Consider the following 22,200-nt stretch of genomic DNA (forward strand, 5'->3'; position numbering starts at 1 on the left):
CAAACTGGTGCAGCCACTCTGGAAAACAATATGTAGGTTCCTCAAAAAACTAAAAATAGAACTACCCTATGACCCAGCAATTGCACTACTAGGCATTTATCCAAGGGATACAGGTGTGCTGTTTCGAAGAGACACATGCACTCCCATGTTTATAGCAGCACTATCCACAATAGCCAAACTATGGAAAGAGCCCAAATGTTCATCGATGGATGAATGGACAAAGAAGATGTGGTGTATATATATTCAATGGAGTATTACTTGGCAATCAAAAAGAATGAAATCTTGCCATTTGCAGTTACGTGGATGGAACTGGAGGGTATTATGCTAAGTGAAATTAGAGAAAGACAAAAATCATGACTTCATTCATATGAGGACTTTAAGAGACAAAACAGATGAACATAAGGGAAGGGAAACAAAAATGATATAAAAACAGGGAGAGGGACAAAACATAAGAGACTCATAAATATGGAGAATAAACAGAAGGTTACTGGAGGGGTTGTGGGAGGGGGGATAGGCTAAATGGGCAAGGGGCATTAAGGAATCTACTCCTGAAATCATTGTTGCACTACATGCTAACTAATTTGGATGTAAATTTAAAAAAATAAAATTATTCTGTTGAGAAAAATAAAATAAAATAACCAAAAAAAAATAATTCTCATATCTCAATAAGAAAAAGACAACCCATTAAAAAACAGTGACTTGCACAGATGTTTCATCAAATAAGACATTTAAAATCGTAAACACATGAAAAGAAAAAAAAATTGTATGCACCATAATTCACTTTCATAAAAGTGCATCAAAACCCCAAACCCCGAGACCAAAGTAGTCAAAAACAAAATTTGCTTATATATGAACATGGATACTTTAAGCCTAGTTATAATCAAGATCTTTCATTTCATCTCAACCAAATAAGTCACACTTATATTTATGAGAGTAATCTGAGAGTAATGCTTTAAACAAAACCATCATATATGCCAATATCATGATTCTTTTAAGATATTTTTTCCAATTATGATGCAACACATTTTTCTCAGACTCTTTCACAATACAAAAACTAAACTTGATGATCCCACATTTTCCTACCTTCTCCTAGAAGAAAGAACTCATGACTACTCTCAATTTTCTACTACTACTATTACCATTACTAGTACTCAGTCTGTATAGAGAAACCAAAGGCAACATACTGGGTAAGAGTAAGAAGTATTATTTGAAATAGGTCAACACACCTTACTGAGACAAAAATGGAAAACAGAATATCCATAATGCAAAGGTGGCAATGCCTTTGCTATGTCCAATAAAACATTTCTTTCTGAACTAAGAAGCTCCAAAGGGATCTTTCACTAAAGAAAGGAGAAAGCAGTATTCTGAAGTTACTCCTTAACTTATAACACAAATTCACGATTACTTGGTATTATTCTAAAATCCAAGCCTCTATAGATACACAAAAACTTCACTCGAGGTTGGAGGAGGGGGCAGCCCAGGCACGAGTACGTCCCTGGGCCCAATGGCCTCGTGGCTGCCCTGAAGTAGCAGATAGAGTGGGAGGACCCGGTGGAGCCCTCGGCAACAGCCTGGTAGACGTAGACCTAGGGCACCTGCCTTGCCAAGGGGTTGGCTGGAGAAGTCCACCACCCTGAGCCTCTGGCCCACGTGCCTAAGGTGAGAGCATGGCCTAGAGATTGCCCACTGGCTCCTCTCTTCTCCCCTCAGCCTCTCCACATACCCGGGGTTAAAGGCAGTCAAGACAAGGCTCCAAGAGCAATGGTTTGATCTCCCACTCCTAGTGATGGATTCATCTTAGTAGTTTTAGAACAGGCCTTCCTTATGGTTTGTACTTAAAGTAAGGACAGTTAAAGAGAGAAATTACAGCTTACCTACTGTCAGCTTGACAGCATAATTTTTAGAAATCACAAATGAACCATGGGTTATTTCTTAAGATTAGGCCCTGAAAAACCACTTGGATGCTGCATAGCCATGTGCACACCTGAACATGAAAATGATCTTCTTCCATTTCAAGGAGATCTCCCTCTTCAACCAAATCAACAGAAGTGGCTTGAAGGAGCCGAAGGGACCCCCTATCTGACCAAACTCAGCCAAACTGAATCAATCTTTTTTCAGACAGGAGTAAAGCAGTATAAGGGTGGCCTGATCACCACTTTCTGCTCACTCTACCACTGAGCAGCTCCTTCCAGGACTGCCACCTATATGCACGTTATGCCCTGCATAAGGGCACCGGGCTGAGACAGTGAGAGCTGAAATCCTGCCAGGCTCTACTCACCAAGCCAAGTTTATGGGTGTATGATTGTATCCACTCAGACTCCCTTTTCTAAACTGTACCAAGGCATCCTGTATGGGCTAGGGGCAGTTCTGACCATTCCACTACCATATCCAAGTCCTACCCAGGATTATATTCCTTACCTCAGATGGATTTAAGGTTCTGATGAACAGATTAGGTTTATTATACAGATGAAATATTTGACCAAAAATAAAATTAATTTCATAGGTAAAGCTCAAAATATTACTATTGATATAATTTATGTGTGTATATATATAGTTATGTGGAGATACATTTCTATATATCAGAAGTTTAGCACAACTTACTTAGTAAATGTTTAAAATTTAAAAAAAAATTCATTCTTGATGTCTAAATAAAAAGGCTTTATGAAGGAAGATCTTTTTTTTGTTTTTACATTAAACAACCAGTTTTTATTTTTTATGTTCTAAGTTCAGACTACTTTCAGTTAAAAGAGAGAAGATAATGTTTGTGTTCCAAAAGAGATTCCAGTTAGATCTGATATATTTCTCATTTTCATTACTTCTCTTTCTGATTAATAAGAATCTCAATCCCAGGGGCCCCTGGGTGGCTCAGTTGGTTAAGTGTCTGACTTTTGATCACAGCTCAGGTCACGATCTCCCGGTTCGTGAAATCAAGCCCTGAATCGAGTTCTACACTGATGGCACGAAGCCTGCTTGGGATTCTCTTTCTCCCTCTCTCTCTACTCCTTCCCCATGTGAGCGTACATGTATTCTCACTCTCTCTCTCTCTCTCTCCAAATAAATAAATAAAAACTTTAAAAGTAAACAGACATCTTACTCCCTAGTCCCCAGTCATCCCTCATGGTGCCTATCCTCCCCATTGTATCAACATTGATCTTCCCAAATCAAGGCTGACTCTAGTTTCTTCTTAAAATAGCTTCCCATGACCTCTGCTTCTGCATTGTATACTCTAGGTTTTGTATGATAAAGTACAAACACCACTTTTGTCAAAGTCCATGAAGGAAATTCTTATGGGATAAACAGGTCCTTGAAATAACAGTCCTTACATTTATTTGTGCCCCTTAATTATTCTGATGGCATAGAAAACAAATGTGTAAGCAAAGATAAGAATATCATTTTTAGGGGCGCCTGGGTGGCGCAGTCGGTTAAGCGGCCGACTTCAGCCAGGTCACGATCTCGCGTCTGTGGGTTCAAGCCCCGCGTCGGGCTCTGTGCTGACAGCTCGGAGCCTGGAGCCTGTTTCCAATTCTGTGTCTCCCTCTCTCTCTGCCCCTCCCCCATTCATGCTCTGTGTCTCTCTGTCCCAAAAATAAATAAAAAACATTGAAAAAAAAAAATTTAAAAAAGAATATCATTTTTAGTACTAAAACAGTATTCAAATATTAATGAAATGAAGTAGTGACACAAAAAAGAGTATACTGCCTAGGGAATGAACTAGTAGTCATTTTTTTTTTCTATTTAAGTCAAAAGAGTTATAAAGGATCTTACAAATGAATTAGCAAAAGAATCACTCTCTTTTGGGGTGCCTGGGTGGCTCAGTCAGTTAAGTGTCCAACTTCAGCTCAGGTCATGATCTCATGGCTCGTAAGTTGGAGCTCCACATCAAGCTCTGTGCTGACAGCTCAGAGCCTGGAGCATGCTTCGGATTCTGTGTCTCCCTCTCTCTCTGCCCTTGCCCCACTGGCACTCAGTTTCTCTCTCTCTCCCTCAAAAATAAACACTAAAAAAAATTTTTTTTTAAAGAATCACTCTCCTTCAAGTTTACACAGAGCAAACCTGAGATTAGAATGATCTACAAAAGATTATTTTATTATTTTAAGATAATTTCAAGGCAAATTATATCACATAAATGATACAAAAGGTAAATATGCAATACTATTAGCATCAGTTTTAAATAAAATAAGTAAAATTCCATAGCCTTCCACCTGTCTACCACATAAAAAGGTTGATTCAATGTCACTTGCCATTTTTGCGGGAAGTCTTCTGCACTGTTATTGGCGGACAAGACTGGGCAGGTGATACATCTGAAGAAGCAGGGGAGCCTGTGTGATGAGCCTTTACCTTGTCAGCCCAACTGACACCTGTGGGAGCCAGACGGGGAGCAGCTACTGTGCCAGGTGAACCCCTATGGAGAAAATTCTGCATTATTAAATCAAATGTAAAAGTTAAAATTTTTTAAACTTTAAATACATACTTAATATTATTCTGGTCTCTGTTTTATTTATTTCTGATTTTTGTTATTTCCTTCCTCTAGTAAATTTTGACTAAGTTTCTTCTTTTTCTAGTTCCTTGTGGTGTAATATTGCTTATTTCAACCTTTTCTCTTAACACAAACATTTATAGCATAAATTTCGCTCTAACATCTGCTTTTGCTGCATCCCATAGGTTTTGGAATATTGGATTTTCTTTTTCTTTGAGACATATTTTGATTTGCCATTTGATTTCTCATTTGGCCCATTGCTTGTGCAGTAGTGTGGTATTTAATATTTACATATTAAATATTTACATTATAAAAAATAAAAAATTTGAGAAAAAATTTAAAAAGTGAAAAAATATATATGATGAAATATTATGCAGTCAATAAAAAAGAAATGGAATACGCCTGATTAAAAAAAAAAGAACCTGAAATGTTTCCAAATAAAAAAACAATGTAGGGGACACATGGGTACTCAGTCAGTTAAGCATCCAACTCTTGATATCGGCTCAGGTCATGATCTTACAGTGGTGACATTGAGCCCTGCATTGGGCTCCACAGTGAGCATGGAGCCTTAAGATTCTGTCCCTCCCTCTCTCTCTGTCCCTCCCCTGCTTATATACTCTCTTTCTCCCCTATATCTGAAGAAGAAAAAAAAAAAATCAGTGCAACATTTTACTCCCTACTGATTTGGCTATATAAATGTCACTATCACTATTTATGTCATGTCTATTTAAATAAATTTAACACATTTCAAAACTGTTTCTTTTTTTTTAATTTTTTTTTTTTGAGAGAGAGAGAGAGAGAACGCACGCACAAGCAGGGGAGGGGCAGAGAGAGAGAGGGAGAGAGAGAATCCCAAGCAGGCTCCAGGTTCCAAGCTATCAGCACAGACCCTGACTCAGGGCTTGAACTCACAAACCACTAGATCATTACCTGAGTGAAAGCCAGGCACTTAACCGACTGAGCCACCTAGGCACCCTAAAACTGCTTGACTTTTCCCCCAAAAAGTTAAAATTTTAAATATATGCTTAATATATTTAAATTTTAATTGTGTGTGTGTGTGTGTGTGTGTGTGTGTGTATCCACATATACAGAGTACCATACAATAACAATTTAAGTCAAATATATTTAAAAATTTATGTTGGTCTAATATTTCATTAATTTAATATAATATATTGTATGGGAAGAGGGATGATATAAAAGCTCTCATTCATTCAGTTTAAAAGAAAATTTCAGTTAAATGGGGACTTTTAAAAAATATACATATATAACTTAAATATTTTATTTTGAAACTCTTATCATTTAATAATATAAATGTACATTAATTTGTCAATATATTGACATAGACACTATCAAAGAACATATTCAAAGTCCTGAAAGAAAAAGATTTTCAACCAAGAATTCTATGCACTACAAAACTATCCTTCTAAAACTAAAGGACAAATTAAGATAGTTTCAAAATAAAAACTGAGAAAAACTGCCCAACAAGACATACTAAAGGGGGTCCTTCAGGCCAAAATGAAAGAAAAATAGACAGTAACCTGAATCCACATTAAGATATAAAGAGCACTAACAAAAGTAACTACATAGGTAATAAATACAAAAGAATATATAAATGTCTTCTTTCTTTATAACTTTTCTTCTATTGATTTAAAATATAACTGCATAAAATAACAATTATAAAACTGCACTGATGGGATTACAATGCATAAAGATGTAATTTCATGACAGTAACATAGTTTATGATATACATTTAGATCTTTTGTTATAAAGAAATTGCCAGTTCATGTTATGAATCATTTAGCATGAAATATGTTCATGAGTTTTAATTTTTGGATCCTAATTATATTTGAATATATTACATTTTATAAAATCTTCTAAAAGTTATTTACTGGATTTTTTAAACTTTGATTCAAACAATTTCAAACATATACACAAACATATACATGGATTTTTTTAAGTGAAATACCAGTTGTATAATACTGTATTATTCACAGAAAATAATTTACTATAATGTAAGCCTTAGTAGGCTTTTTTGAGTTTGTCTCACCCAAAATTTAAACTTCTTCGAGCATTTGATGTTACACTTATTCTATCTGTTGATGGACTTGGAATCACATGACGTCCTGGAGACATCTTCTTTACTTCCCATGCCAAAGAAGTTGGTCTGTCAATTCAAGACATACAACAGATTAAATTAACAGAGAAAAAAGAAAATTTTTTCATCTTTTTTCTGGTTGTTACTGGGTGAAAACATAATCAGGTCACAATTTTTCCCTAGAGTACTGTTTACCGGCAAGTTGCCATATTACCAGGAAGGAACACAGATGACGCATGGTCCAGGATTTTCCACCCACTGCAGCACAGTAACATCTAAAATGGGCTTTGGGGTTACAAAGATATGAGATACACTACTTAGGTTTTAAAAGTCTCCATATACCCAGCTAAAAACACATTAAAAAGACAATGGTATTAATTGAGCCTACTTACACAACTAAACTGGTGTATGATGCCCTGGAAAACTAAGTGTGTAGAACAGAGATCAAGACAGAAAAACAGATGAGAGGGTTAAATGAAGAATACACAGGAAAATATGAAGTCTCCTTTTTTCTACACGGGAGTGGGAACATAAACATTTCCCTGCTCTTTGCTGGGAAAGCTAACTTCTTCTTCACTGTTCCCCAAACCTTGACAGGATGCACAATTTTTACTAAAATGTTTTCCTAAGGCAGCATTTTCACTATCCCTAATGCCCTCAATGGGAACCTCCATAACTCCCAGAATCTCCTTCTCTCTTACTTTGCATTCAATCTAGTGGTTGCGGTTTTCTTGTCACATTAAAAACTGACATTTGTTGGGCGCCTGGGTGGCTCAGTCGGTTAAGCGTCCGACTTCGGCTCAGGTCATGATCTCGCAGTGTGTGAGTTGGAGCTCCGCGTCAGGCTCTGTGCTGACAGCTCAGAGCCTGGAGCCTGCTTCAGATTCTGTGTCTCCCTCTCTCTCTGACCCTCCCCCATTCATGCTCTGTCTCTCTGTCTCAAAAATAAATAAACATTAAAAAAAAAATCAAGCCTATTAATACTTTCCTTTGTGGTTTCTGCTTTAGTCTTATAGAATTCTTACAATCCTGAACTCCTGATGATGGCAGCATAGGAGGATGCTGGGCTCACAGCGTCCTGCTGATCGCTTAGATTTCTAAGCGCCTGCCTAAATAACCCAGAAAACCACCAGAAGACTACCAGAACGGACTCTCCAGAGCCAAGCATAGACAAGAGACCCATGGAAGAGGGTAGGAAGGGCGGAGAGGCAGTGCGCGCTAAGCGGACTGGGGAGGGAGCCGGTGGCGGTGGAGGGGCAGACCGCCCAGTAGGGCAGAGCGCCCCTGAGTCTGCCTTGCAAAAGCAGAGGGGCCGGACTGCCTGAGTTCTAACAGCCACCGGGACTTAACATCTGGAGGGTTAAAAGTCATCAGCTCTGCTCTCAGAGAGCGGGGAGGGCGAGAGGACAACAGGAGGGAGAGTTGCTGAGCCCGGGAAGACAGAGCTCAGCTCGGTCACTGGGGAACAAAGGTGCCGGCCAGCGCCATCTCCCTCACCCATCCCCCAGCCAAAATCCCAAAGGGAACCAGTTCCCGTCACCAAACTTGCTTGCAGCGCGAAAACACCTAATGTTGTGCTTTTGTGGATTCATCCCTCCAAAGGGTCTGCCTGCCTCCCTCCCAGTGCTTCAGGGCCCCTGCCGCAGGGGACCACCAACAGCAAAGCGTGAGCTAAGCCTGCCCCTCCCACCCCTGTGCACCTTGCGGATTCACCCTGGCTAATACGCCAGATCCCACTGAACAGCACCACAAGCCTGGCAGTGTCCAAGTAGCCCAGACAGGAGCCACACCACTCCACAGTGAGTCCTGTCCCTGGGAGAGGGGAAGATAAGGTACTTACCAATCTGACTGTGGCCCCAGCGGTGGGCTGGGGACAGACACCGGGTCTGACTATAGCCCCGCCCACCAACACAAGTTACGCCAGGCAGCACAGGGGAAGTGCCCTGCAGTTCCGCCACTCCAGGGACTATCCAAAATGATGACACAGAAGAATTCTCCTCAAGAGAAATTCCAGGAAGTAGCGACAGCTAACGAATTGATCAAAAATGATTTAAGCAATATAACAGAACATGAATTTTTTTTTTTTAATTTTTTTTTTTCAACGTTTTTTATTTATTTTTGGGACAGAGAGAGACAGAGCATGAACGGGGAAGGGGCAGAGAGAGAGGGAGACACACAGAATTGGAAACAGGCCCCAGGCTCCGAGCCATCAGCCCAGAGCCTGACGCAGGGCTCGAACTCACAGACCGCGAGATCGTGACCTGGCTGAAGTCGGACGCTTAACCGACTGCGCCACCCAGGCGCCGCCAGAACATGAATTTAAAATAATAGTCATAAAATTAATCACTGGGCTTGAAAAAAGTACAGAGGACAGCAGAGAATCTATTGCTACAGAGATCAAGGCTAAGAAACAGTCAGGAGGAGCTAAAAATGCTATAAATGAGCTGCAAAATAAAATGGAGGCAACCACTGCTCAGATTGAAGAGGCAGAGGAGAGAATAGGTGAATTAGAACATAAAATTATAGAAAAAGAGGAAGCTGAAAAAAGAGAGATAAAAAAAATCCAGGAGTATGAGGGGGACAATTAGAGAACTAAGTGATGCAATGAAACACAACAATATCTGTATAATAGGGATTCCAGAGGACGAAGAGAGAGAGAGAAAGGGACTGAAGGTGTACTTGGACAAATCATAGTTGAGAACTTCCCTGATCTGGGGAAGGAAACAGGCACTGAAATCCAAGAGGCACAGAGAACTCCCTTCAGACAAAACTTGAATCAATCTTCTGCATGACATATCATAATGAAACTGGCAAAATACAAGGATAGAGAGAAAATTCTGAAAGCATCTAGGGATAAACACGCTCTAACATATAAAGGGAGACCGATAAGACTAGTGACAGATCTCTCTACTGAAACTTGGCAGGCCAGAAAGGAATGGCAGGAAATCTTCAATGTGATGAACAGAAAAAAAATATGCAGCCAAGAATCCTTTATCCAGCAAGTCTGTTATTTAGAATAGAAGGAGAGATAAAGGTCTTCCCAAACAAACAAAACCTGAAGGAATTCATCACCAATAAACCAGCCCTACAAGAGATCCTAAGGGGGATTCTGTGAGTGAAATGTCACAAGGACCACAAAGTACCAGAGACATCACTACAAGCGTGAAACCTACAGACATCACAATGACTCTAAACCCGTATCTTTCTATAATAACACTGAATGTAAATGGGCTAAATGCGCCAACCAAAAGACATAGGGTGTCAGAATGGATAAAAAAAACAAGACCCATGTATTTCCTGTCTACAAGACACTCATTTTAGACCTGAGGACACCTTCAGATTGAAAGTGAGGGGATGGAGAACTATCTATCATGCTACTGGAGGCCAAAAGAAAGCTGGAGTAGCCATACTTATATAAGACAAACTAGACTTTCAATTAAAGGCTATAACAAGTGATGAAGAAGGGCATTATATAATAATTACAGGGTCTATCCATCAGGAAGAGCTAACAGTTTTAAATGTCTATGTGCCGAATACAGGAGCCCCCAAATATATAAAACAATTAATCACAAACATGAGCAAGCTTATTGATAAGAATGTGGTAATTGCAGGGGACTTTAATACCCCACTTACAGGAATGAAGAGATCATGTAGACACAGGATCAATAAAGAAACAAGGGCCCTGAATGATACATTGGACCAAATGGACTTGACAGATATATTTAGAACTCTGCATCCCAAAGCAACAGAAAATACTTTCTTCTCCAGTGTACACGTAAGATTCTCCAAGATAGATCACATACTGGGTCACAAAACAGCCCTTCATAAGTATGAAACAATTGAGATCATACCATGCATACTTTCAGACCACAATGCTATGAAGCTTGAAATCAACCACAGGAAAAAGTCTAGAAAACCTCCAAAAGCATGGAGGTTAAATAACGGCCTATGAAAGAACGAATGGGTCAACCAGGCAATTAGAGAAGAAATTAAAAAATATATAGAAACAAACGAAAATGAAAATACAACAATCCAAATGCTTTGGGATGCAGCAAAGGCAGTCCTGAGAGGAAAATACATTGCAATCCAGGCCTATCTCAAGAAACAAGAAAAATCCCAAATACAAAATCTAACAGCACACCTAAAGGAAATAGAGGCAGAACAGCAAAGACACCCCAAACCCAGCAGAAGAAGAGAAATAATAAAGATTGAAGGAGAAATAAACAATATAGAATCTAAAAAAAACTAGAGCAGATCAATGAAACCAAGAGTTGGTTTTTTGAAAAAATAAACAAAATTGATACACCTCTAGCCAGGCTTCTCAAAAAGAAAAGGGAGAGGAACCAAACAGATACAATCATGAATGAAAATGGAATTATTACAACCAATCCCTCAGAAATACAAGTAATTATCAGGGAATACTGTGAAAAATTATATGCCAACAAACTGGAGAACCTGGAAGAAATGGACAAATTCCTAAGCACCCACAAACTTCCAAAACTGAAACAGGAAGAAATAGAAAGCTTGAACAGATGCATAACCAATGAAAAAATTGAATCAGTTATCAAAAATCTCTCAACGAATAAGAGTCCAGGACCAGATGGCTTCCCAGGGGAATTCTACCAGACATTTAAAGCAGAGTTAATAGCTAATCTTCTCAAGCTATTCCAAAAAATAGAAAGGGGAGGAAAACTTCCAGACTCATTCTAGGAAGCCAGCATTACTTTGATTCCTAAACCAGACAGAGACCCAACAAAAAAAGAGAACTACAGGCCAATATCCCTGATGAATATGGATGCAAAAATTCTCAGTAAGACACTAGCAAATCAAATTCAACAGCATATAAAAAGAATTATTCACTATGATCAAGTGGGATTCATTCCTGGGCTTTAGGGCTGGTTCAACATTCACGAATCAATCAATGTGATATATCACATTAATAAAAGAAAAGATAACCGTATGATCCTAACAATCGATGCAGAAAAAGCATTTGACAAAATTCAGCATCCGTTCTTAATAAAAACCCTCAAGAAAGTCGGGATAGAAGGAACATACTTAAACATCATAAAAGCCATTTATGAAAAGCCCACAGTTAATATCATCCTCAATGGGGAAAAACTGAGAGCTTTCTCCCTGAGATCAGGAACACGACAGGGATGTCCACTCTCACCGCTGTTGTTTAACATAGTGTTGGAAGTGCTAGCATCAGTAATCAGACAACAAAAGGAAATCAAAGGCATCAAAATTGGCAATGATGAAGTCAAACTTTCACTTTTTGCAGATGACATGATATTATACATGGAAAACCCGACAGACTCCACCAAAAGTCTGCTAGAACTGATACATGAATTCAGCAAAGTCGCAGGATACAAAATCAATGTACAGAAATCAGTTGCATTCTTATACACTAACAATGAAGCAACAGAAAGACAAATAAAGAAACTGATCCCATTCACAATTGCACCAAGAAGCATAAAATACTTAGGAATAAACCTAACCACAGATGTAAAAGATCTGTATGCTGAAAACTATAGAAAGCTTATGAAGGAAATTGAAGAAGATACAAAGAAATGGAAAAACATTCCATGCTCATAGATTGGAAGAATAAATATTGTTAAAATGTCAATACTACCCAAAGCTATCTCCACATTCAATGCAATCCCAATCAAAATTGCACCAGCATTCTTCTCGAAGCTAGAACAAGCAATCCTAAAATTTGTATGGAACCACAAAAGACCCCGAATAGCCAAAGTAGTACTGAAGAAGAAGACCAAAGTGGGAGGCATCACAATCCCAGACTTTAGCCTCTACTGCAAACCTGTAATCATCAAGACAGCATGGTATTGGCACAAAAACAGACACATAGACCAATGGAATAGAATAGAAACCCCAGAATTAGACCCACAAAAGTATGGCCAACTAATCTTTGACAAAGCAGGAAAGAATACCCAATGGAAAAAAGACAGTCTCTTTAACAAATGGTGCTGGGAGAACTGGACAGCAACATGCAGAAGGATGAAACCAGACCGTTTTCTTACACCATTCACAAAAATAAACTCAAAATGGATAAAGGACCTGAATGTGAGACAGAAAACCATCAAAACCCTAGAGGAGAAAACAGGAAGAAACCTCTCTGACCTCAGCTGCAGCAATTTCTTACTTGACACATCTCCAAAGACAAAGGAATTAAAAGCAAAAATGAACTACTGGGAACCCTAGGAGATAAAAAGCTTCTGCACTGCAAAGGAAACAATCAACAACACTAAAAGTCAGCCAATGGAATGGGAAAAGATATTTGCCAATGACATATCAGACAAAGGGCTAGTATCCAAAATCTATAAAGAGCTCACCAAACTCCACACCCGAAAAATAATCCAGTGAAGAAATGGGCAGAAAACATGAATAGACACTTCTCTAAAGAAGAGATCCAGATAGCCAACAGGCACGTGAAAAGATGCTCAACGCCGCTCCTCATCAGGGGAATACAAATGAAAACCATACTCAGATACCACCTCACGCCAGTCAGAGAGGCCAAAATGAACAAATCAGGAGACTACAGATGCTGGCGAGGATGTGGAGAAACGGGAACCCTCTTGCACTGTTGGTGGGAATGCAAACTGGTGCAGCCGCTCTGGAAAACAGTGTGGAGGTTCCTCAAAAAATTAAAAATAGATCTACCCTATGACCCAGCAATAGCACTGCTAGGAATTTACCCAAGGGATACAGGAGTGCTGATGCATAGGGGCACTTGTACCCCAATGTTTATAGCAGCACTTTCAATAATAGCCAAATTATGGAAAGAGCCTAAATGTTCATCAACTGAAGAATGGTTTATATACGCAACGGAATACTATGTGGCAATGAGAAAGAATGAAATATGGCCTTTTGTAGCAACATGGATGGAACTGGAGAGTGTTATGCTAAGTGAAATAAGTCATACAGAGAAAGACAGATACCATATGTTTTCACTCTTATGTGCATCCTGAGAAACTTAACAGAAGACCATGGGGGAGCGTAAGGGAAAAAAAAGAAAGAGGTTAGAGAGGGAGGGAGGCAAAACATAAGAGACTCTTAAAAACTGAGAACAAACTGAGGGTTGATGGGGGTGGGAGGCAGGGGAGGGCGGGTGATGGGTACTGAGGAGGGCACCTGTTGGGATGAGCACTGGGTGTTGTATGGAAACCAACTTGACAATAAATTTCATATTTAATAAAAAAAAAGAATTCTTACCCAAAATAAAAATATATAAATATTGCAGTTTTTACATTTAAATCTCAAGTCTAAGTGAAATGAATTTCAATGCTTGATTTGAGGAACAGAAAATGGGTAATGCCATCTACAGGGAATTTAAGGTTGTTTTCTATATCTAAAAGCTGCCTCAAGAAGCAAAGAGTATATATGCTGATAAGCGGTTAAGATAAAAAGAGATGTCCCAGTGATACTCTACGTGGAAAACACAAAAGACTCCACCAAAAAACTGTTAGAACTGTTACATGAATTCAGCAAAGTCGCAGGATATAAAATCAATGTACAGAAATCAGTTGCATTACTATACACTGATAACCAACAGAAAGAGAAATCAAGGAATCGATCCCCTTCACAATTGCATCAAAAATCATAAAATACCAAGGAATAAACCTAACCAAAAAGGTAAAAGATCTATGTGCTGAAAACTATAAAGAGCTTATGAAATAAATTGAAGAAGATATGAAATGGAAAAATATACCATGCTCATGGACTGGGAGAAAAATATTCTTAAAATGTTGACACTATAAGCAATCTATACATTCAATGCAACCCCTATTAAAATAATACCAATATTCTTCACAGAGCCAGAACAAACAATTCTAAAATGTGTATAGAACCAGTAAAGACCCCGAAGAGCCAAAGTAATATTGAAAAAGAAATCCAAAGCTGGAGGCATCACCATTCCAGACTTCAAGCTGTATTTCAAAGCCGGAATCATCAAGACAGTATGGTACTAGCACAGAAACAGACACATAGATCAATGGAACAGAATAGAGAACCCAGAAATGTACCCACAAACGTATGGCCAACTAATCTTCAACAAAGCAGGAAAGAATATCCAATGGAAAAAAGATAGTCTCTTCAGCAAATGGGTGTTGGAAAAACTGGACAGTGGCATGCAGAAGAATGAACCTGGACCACTTTCTTACACCATACACAAAAATAAACTCAAAATGGATGAAAGACCTAAATATAAGACAGGAAACCATCAAAATCCCAGAGAAGAACACAGGCAACAACCTCTTTGACCTCGGCCACAGCAACTTCTTACTAGAATGTCTACAGAGGCAATGGAAACAAAAGCAAACATGAACTATTGGGACCTCATCAAGATAAAAAGTTTCTGCACAGTGAAGGAAACAATCAACAAAACTAAAAGGCAACTGACGGAATGAGAGAAAATATTTGTAAATGACATATCAGATAAAGGGTTAGTATCCAAAACCTATAAAGAACTTATCAAATTCAATACCCCAAAACAAATAATCCAGCGAAGAAATGGGTAAGAGACATAGACACTTTTCCAAAGAAGAAATCAGATGGCTAACAGACACATGAAAATATGCTCAACATCACTCATCATCAGGAAAATCAAAACTACAAAGATATACCACCTCACACCTGTCAGAATAGCTAAAATTAACAACTCAGGAAACAACAGATGTTGATGAGGAGGCAGAGAAAGGGAAGCACTTTTGCACTGCTAGTGGGAATGCAAACTGGTGGCACCACTGTGGAGACAGTATAGAGGTTCCTTAAAAATTAAAAATAGAGCTACTCTATGACCCCACAATTTCACTACAAGGTATTTATCCAAAGGATACAAAAATGCTGCTTTGAAGGGACACATGCACCCCAATGTTTACTGTAGCACTATCAACAATAACCAATTTATAGAAACAGCCCACATGTCCACTGTTTTATGAATGGATAAAGAAGATGTGGCATGCATATATATATATATATATATATATATATATATATATATATATATGTGTGTGTATGTATATACGTATATATATGTATATATGTGTGTGTGTACGTATATATATATATATATATACGTACACACACACATACAGTTAAATCTTGGATTTTGCAAGTAACTTTTTCTATTGAGTGTTCAACAAGATGAGCAAAAATTTCTAATAAATTTTCACTTGATAAGCAGTTTGTAATAAAAGTATTATGGGATGCCATATATCACATGATCAGAACTGGTTCTCTCCCTCTCCTGCTGTAGGATTGTGGGTAACTATCGCCCATGCTCGAATGCTCAGTCTCAGGCTGCGGTTTGGTTTGGCAGAAATCAGTGATTTTTCAGAACACTAGAAGGTGCCCAGAATTGGTACTAGTGTATTTTTTGTTACTTCAAGGACCTATGGACAGTCCTGTGTTTTTCCATATAAGAGTAAGCTTAGGAATGCTTTGCTTCATTCTAGGTCAGGCTGCCTGCACATATAGACCCTTTCCTCTGCTGCCTTATTGCCAGTTACATTAAATACCATATATCACAAGAGTTTATTCATACTGTACTGTCGTTAACATCCATGCAAGGGCGCACAATGGCTCCCATGCAGAAAAAGGTTGAAAAGAAAGGCAGTAAGAAGGAGGAAATGATTATGATAGAAGTTAAGAAAGAAATCATCAAGAAGCACAAACAAGGTATGCGACTGGCCAAAAGTACAAGATTTTGTAAGTCTGTGTCTGCATCTTGTCTGCAGAGGAGGAAGAAAAGAAGGCAGAAGAATTCCTCACTTCAAATGAGATTAAGGAGATGTGTAAAATGTGGGAAACAATGCAAAGTTTTGTAGAAAAGCACTACCCAAATAAGGCTGTTAGCAGTGCAAGCAATGAATCTGTTTAACAACAATGCAATGTCACATTTGCATGAAACCCTCAAAAGGAGGCAAAAGCAAGCATCATTGGATAGATTCCTTGTTAAAGTTGCATGAAAAGTAAAAGATTCCACTGAGCCAACAGATAGCATTGATTCCATTAGTGATAGTGAAAGTCGTCCTACACAATAACCTTCCTCTTTCTTGTCTTCCTCACACCAGCTATGAAGGTTTTCAAAGGTAAATGCAGGTTAATTTATTTTTCTTTATATTTTATTATTTTGCATTATATTATAGTATTGCAATCATTTTTATATGAATATTTTTGGGCTGTGAAATGAAACATCTGTGGAGTTTTCATTATTTCTTAAGGGGAAATTTGCTTTGATATATAAGTGCTTTGGATTACAAGCATGTTTCCATAATGAATTATCCTCACAAACCAAGGTTTTACTGTACAATGGAATATTAGTGATCAAAAAGAATGAAATCTTGCCATTTGCAGCAATGTGGATGGAACTAGGGTGTATTATGCTAGGCAAAATAAGATGAACATAGAGGAAGGGAAGGAAAAATAAGATAAAAACAGAGAGGCAAATGATAAGAAACTCTTAAATACAGAGAACAAACAGGGTTGATGGGAGAGTGGGGGAGAGGGGAAAATGGGTGATGGGCACTTGCTGGGATAAGCACTGGGTGTTATATGTAAGTGATGAATCACAGGAAGCTACCCCCAAAACCAAGAGCACACTGTACACTGTTATTTTAGCCAATTTAACAATAAATTATATTAAAAATAAATAAATTTTAAAAAGAAATTTTAAAAAAAGGAAAGAAGAAAATAAAGATTTATTGCAAGGATATAAAATGTACAAGGTCAAGGACATCCAAGGTGGGAAAAAAACTAGAATCAAGACTCATGAGGATAAGACCAAGAAGAGAGAGGCTTTAAAGCAACACTCTGACGCTCTCAAAGTCCACATGATTTCTTGTTTCCTGATTCTCTGGGTATATCTTTTCCATTTTCTTGGAACCTACTTTCTTCTGCTTATCTTCACAAAAACAATAGAGCCACCAATCCCAAATCAGCATGATGATCCCTTAACTTGGTTCAACCCAGTGAGGGAATGCACATCCCTTGCCCCCACAAATCTACTTACCTATTATCCAGGGTTAAGTGTGAAGTTGTTTGGTACAAACACAGACAACTAGGCTTGACCCACCCAGGGAGTGTGGGTAAATCAAGTACCAAAAACACCATATCAAAAATTTTCATTATGAGATACGAAGTCAGTCAGTCAGAGAAAGACAAATACCATATGATTTCACTCATATGTGGAATTTAAGAAACAAAACAAAGGGGAAAAACAAAAAACAGACTCTTAACTGCAGAGAACAAACAATGGTCACCAGAGGTAAGGGCAGGGATGGGTGAAACAGGTAAAGGGGATTAAGATGAGTACTGAATAATGTACAGAATTGTTGAATTGCTATATTGTACACCTGAAACTAACATAACACTGTATGTTAACTACACACGAATTAAAAACAATTTTTTTTTTATTATGAGGAACAAAAATGTTAAAAAAATCAACACATCATGGTTTCCCTGAATTTGGTTTCCTGGGGATCAAGCCTTCCTGGACTTGTCTCTTGGGATACCTTTAGTCTCCTCATTCCTTCATGGGGCTGATACCTCAGGATAGGACAAAAAACATGTTCTGTACTGAATGATTCCACTTGTAGAAACTGAACCACAGTTAAATCCAAGGGAAAGAGGAGCCTAGGCCTGTTTTCTCTGGGTAAAAAGGTACCATCGTAGCTTCAAGTGACTTGGTCCAGTTCACAATGGCTCAGTTTTCACTTATAAGCTTAACTGAGTAATAAATTGTTCTTCTGCCTTTGCACATAACCAAAATAATACTAAGCCTAGTTGACCATCTATCTCTGGAGTTATCTCTCAACTCTCCCTGTTGCTACTATTCCAGTCTGAATAGCCATAATCTGTAATCTATACTGCTGTACTTCAACTTCCCCACACTGCAGCCAGAAAGAATTTTAAAATCACAAATCTGACATGTCACTTCCTTAACTTAAAAAAAGTCTAAAGTTTGTATCATGTCTACAGAGCCCTACATAATCTGGTCCCAACCTACCTCTCTAGGTTCCTTTCATGCTATCTTCCCCTTGTTCTCTCCATTGCAGTCCTGCTAAACTGTAAATTCCCTGACTATACTGTGCTCTCTTCTACTTCCAGGATATCACATATACCCATCACCTCTACCCGGGATTACCCTTTTGTTCTCTGGTTGTCAAGCTAACACCTACTTGATACTTCTGTCTCACTTAAATATGCCCTCCTTGGGGAAGCTTTCCTGGATTCAGCAAAATGGATGATGGTGCTTTTTCTTATATTTCCCAAGTACCCTGTATTTCTTTTTGATGAATTTTGTGCACTGATAAGTATTTCACATCAATCTTTTCTGTGAATGCACTATGTATCTCTTAAGGGCAGGGACTGTGTCTGTTTCCTTCACAACAATAGTTCCAGAGCGTGGCACTTAGGACTCAAATGTTGTGTGGTTATTTCAAATTAAAGTTTCTCGAAACAGATTAACATAGGGGAAAAAAAAGAGGGGGGGTGCAAACCATAAAACAGGCTCTTAACTCTATAGTTAAATTTTTTTTTTCAACGTTTTTTATTTATTTTTGGGACAGAGAGAGACAGAGCATGAACGGGGGAGGGGCAGAGAGAGAGGGAGACACAGAATCGGAAACAGGCTCCAGGCTCCGAGCCATCAGCCCAGTAATTCTTAACTCTATAGTTAAGAGGGTTGCTGGAGGGAAACATAGGCAGGGGAGTGGGTTAAATTGGTGATGGATATTAAGGAAGGCACTTGTGATGAGTACTAGGTATTACATGTAAGTGATGAATCACTAAATTCTAATTCTGAAACTATTATACTATATGTGAACTAAATGGAATTTAGGTAAAATTTTGAAGCAAACAAACAAAAAAATGAAGGTTTCTAAAGTAACTTTGATCTCTCATTACTCCCCTAATCAAAAATCATCAATTTTCCTCACTGAGTACTACATTAAGAAGAAACATGGAGAGACTGGGTGGTTCAGTCAGTTAAGTGTCAGACTTCAGCTCCGGTCATGATCTCATAGTTCGCGGGTTCGAGCCCTGCATCGGGCTCTGTGCTGACAGCACAGAGTTGCTTGGAATTCTCTCCCTCCTTCTCTCTCTGCCCCTACCCTGCTTGCGCACGCTCTCTCAAGATAAACTTAAATAAATATATAAGAAGAAATACTATAATTTTCCCTACATTACTTTCACTTCACACATGCTCTGCATTTTAATGGCTGTCTTAATTTTCTCTCTTCATCTAAAAGGCCAACCACTTGGGGCGTCTTGGTGGCTCAGTTGGTTACGTGTCCCACTCTTGATCTGGGCTCAGGTCATGATCTCACAATTTGAGCCCCTCAGCAGGCTCCACGCTATCAGCACTGATTGGGATTCTCTCTCTTTTCCTCTCTCTGCCCCTCCCCCGCTCACGCTCTGTCTCTCTCTCTCTCTCAAAATAAATAAACTTTAAAAAATAAAATAAGAGGCCAACCACTTGTTAAGATCCATCACATCTTTTAAACACTTCTGCATCCTGCATGAAATCCTTCCTCATCTATCCCCTACAAGAGAAATGACCCTGTCCTGTTCTGAACACCTGTAATAGTTTTTTTGTAATAATAAGCTCTATTTTATTCCACCCTTACACTACAAATTCATGAGAGTGGTCAATGTATCATATTCACCAATTAAATCTCTGTACTGGATAAAAGTGCTTTGCACTAGTAGGTACCCAATAAATATCTGTTACTGAACTGAGTAAGAAATACAGATCCCAACTTTTAGATTTTTACAAGTTTTAAGTTAAGCTTAAGTCAAGTTAACTGTCAACTTCAATGACTGCTTTTGAAATTGCTGGCTGCTATACAGACCAAAGTTCATTACCTGCTTTGAGCATCTGTCTTCTCTAGCTTTTCCTGAAGTTGAATCCAGTCAATCAATGCTTTGAAATCTCTCACATAGTTATCCAGCATCATTAGCACCTCCTAGTTAAAACAAACAACATCATTAAACTCCATTCTGATACTGAAAAGTTTTAAGAAAAAACTTTAGACTGAAGTACTTAGGAATTAACAGTTTTTACATTATACTCCTCATTGAGAAAGTAGCAAAACCTACTGATTTCGTTTTTTTAATTTTGTTTTATTTTCATTCTCACTGTATGATAAGAAATTAGTAAAGCTGAGAGTCCAAAGACCAAGAGATGGTATTGATATTCTTTCTCAAGAACCGCCCCCCGTGACCATTCTTTTAATCTTTTTTATTATTAAGTTTAATAAACAGTAAAGTGTATAAATGTATATACAGATCATTTCAAAGCAAAGGCCCATGCATCCATCCACCCAGAACAATGCTAGTCTCTAGAAATTACCTGGTGTCTCCTCCCAATCATTACTCTGTCCTTGCTCTGAGGCAACCACTGCTTTGACTTGTAATGGTTCAATTTTTACCTGATTTTGAAATTCATATAAATGAAATTCATAGAGTATTAACATTTTGTGACTTCTTTTTTTTACTTTGTTTACTAGGCTCATCCATGTTGCAGGATGAACCTGCAATTTATTTATTGCCATTGTCCAAGGTCACTTACTGAACAGTATTATATTGCATGCATATTTATTTATCCAATCTACAGCTGAAGAACACTGGGGTGATTTCCAAATTATATGCTGTTATTCATGTATGTCCTCTGCACATATGTATGCATTTCTGTTGAGAACAAGCCCAAGAGAGGAAATACTGAGTCACAAGATGAGCATATGCTATACTCCAGTATATAACACCGAACTGTTTTCCAAAGTGGTTGCCACTCTCACCAGCAGTGTATGAGTCCTCCTTACTCCACACCCTCAACTACACTTGGTATTGTCTGTTTGGGGTTTACTTTAACCTGAGCCACTCTCGGTGGTGGTTATGTAATGGTTTCATTTTGGTTTCAAGATGGTTTTCTATGATTATTAATGATTTTCAGCCTTTTTTCATGCTTATTAGCCATCCTCATTTTGTGAAGTGCCTATTCAAGACTCTTTGATGGGAAGGAATTCCTTACATCTTTTGGATATGGGCCTTTTTTGGTTATACATGTTGCACACATATACTTGACTTTTTACTCTCCTAATGGAATAGAATGTTTTGATGAACATAAATCCCTAATTTTAAGGTAGTCTAACTTCTGACTCTAAGACTGATACTATCTGCATCAATTTTAAGCAATTATTTTCCTACCACAGGTCAGGAAGATATTCTCCAATATTGTCTTTTAGAGCATGGGGTCTCTCCTCTGTTACACTGGTCTGTTTACCTATTTTTGTACCAATATCAACCTAACTTACACTGCTGTAGCTCTAAAATAAAACGCAAAACCCAGTAGAGTAAATCCTCCAACTATATCTTTGACTAGGCTAATGCCAGCCCCTTGTTATTTCGATACAAATTTTAAAATCAGGTTATCAATTTCCCAGGAGAAAAAATTAAAAATACAATTTTAATTGTAATTGCATATATTCTATAAAACAACTAGATGAAAACTGACATTTTTATAATATTGTATCTTCTGGTCTATGAAGAAATATATGTATCTTATTTATACCTATATATACTTGTACCTTATTCAGTGTCTCTCAAAATGTAT

General features: G+C 38.2%; 1 protein-coding gene across 3 annotated transcripts in view; it reads right to left on the reverse strand.

The window, feature by feature from the left end:
• The window catches only part of SCAPER (S-phase cyclin A associated protein in the ER), a 525,678-nt gene that overhangs the window by 422,168 nt on the left and 81,310 nt on the right, over positions 1 to 22,200 (reverse strand). For all 3 annotated transcript variants that reach the window (XM_058736955.1, XM_058736953.1, XM_058736954.1), the window contains 3 exons: positions 20,454 to 20,554; positions 6,525 to 6,641; positions 4,242 to 4,402 (listed from right to left, as the gene is read on the reverse strand). In XM_058736955.1, the coding sequence (XP_058592938.1) occupies positions 4,242 to 4,402; positions 6,525 to 6,641; positions 20,454 to 20,554 (379 nt within the window). The remainder of the gene's footprint in view (positions 1 to 4,241; positions 4,403 to 6,524; positions 6,642 to 20,453; positions 20,555 to 22,200) is intronic.

Source organism: Neofelis nebulosa, chromosome 7 (assembly GCF_028018385.1).
Source record: "Neofelis nebulosa isolate mNeoNeb1 chromosome 7, mNeoNeb1.pri, whole genome shotgun sequence".
NCBI classification, from domain to species: domain Eukaryota; kingdom Metazoa; phylum Chordata; class Mammalia; order Carnivora; family Felidae; genus Neofelis; species Neofelis nebulosa.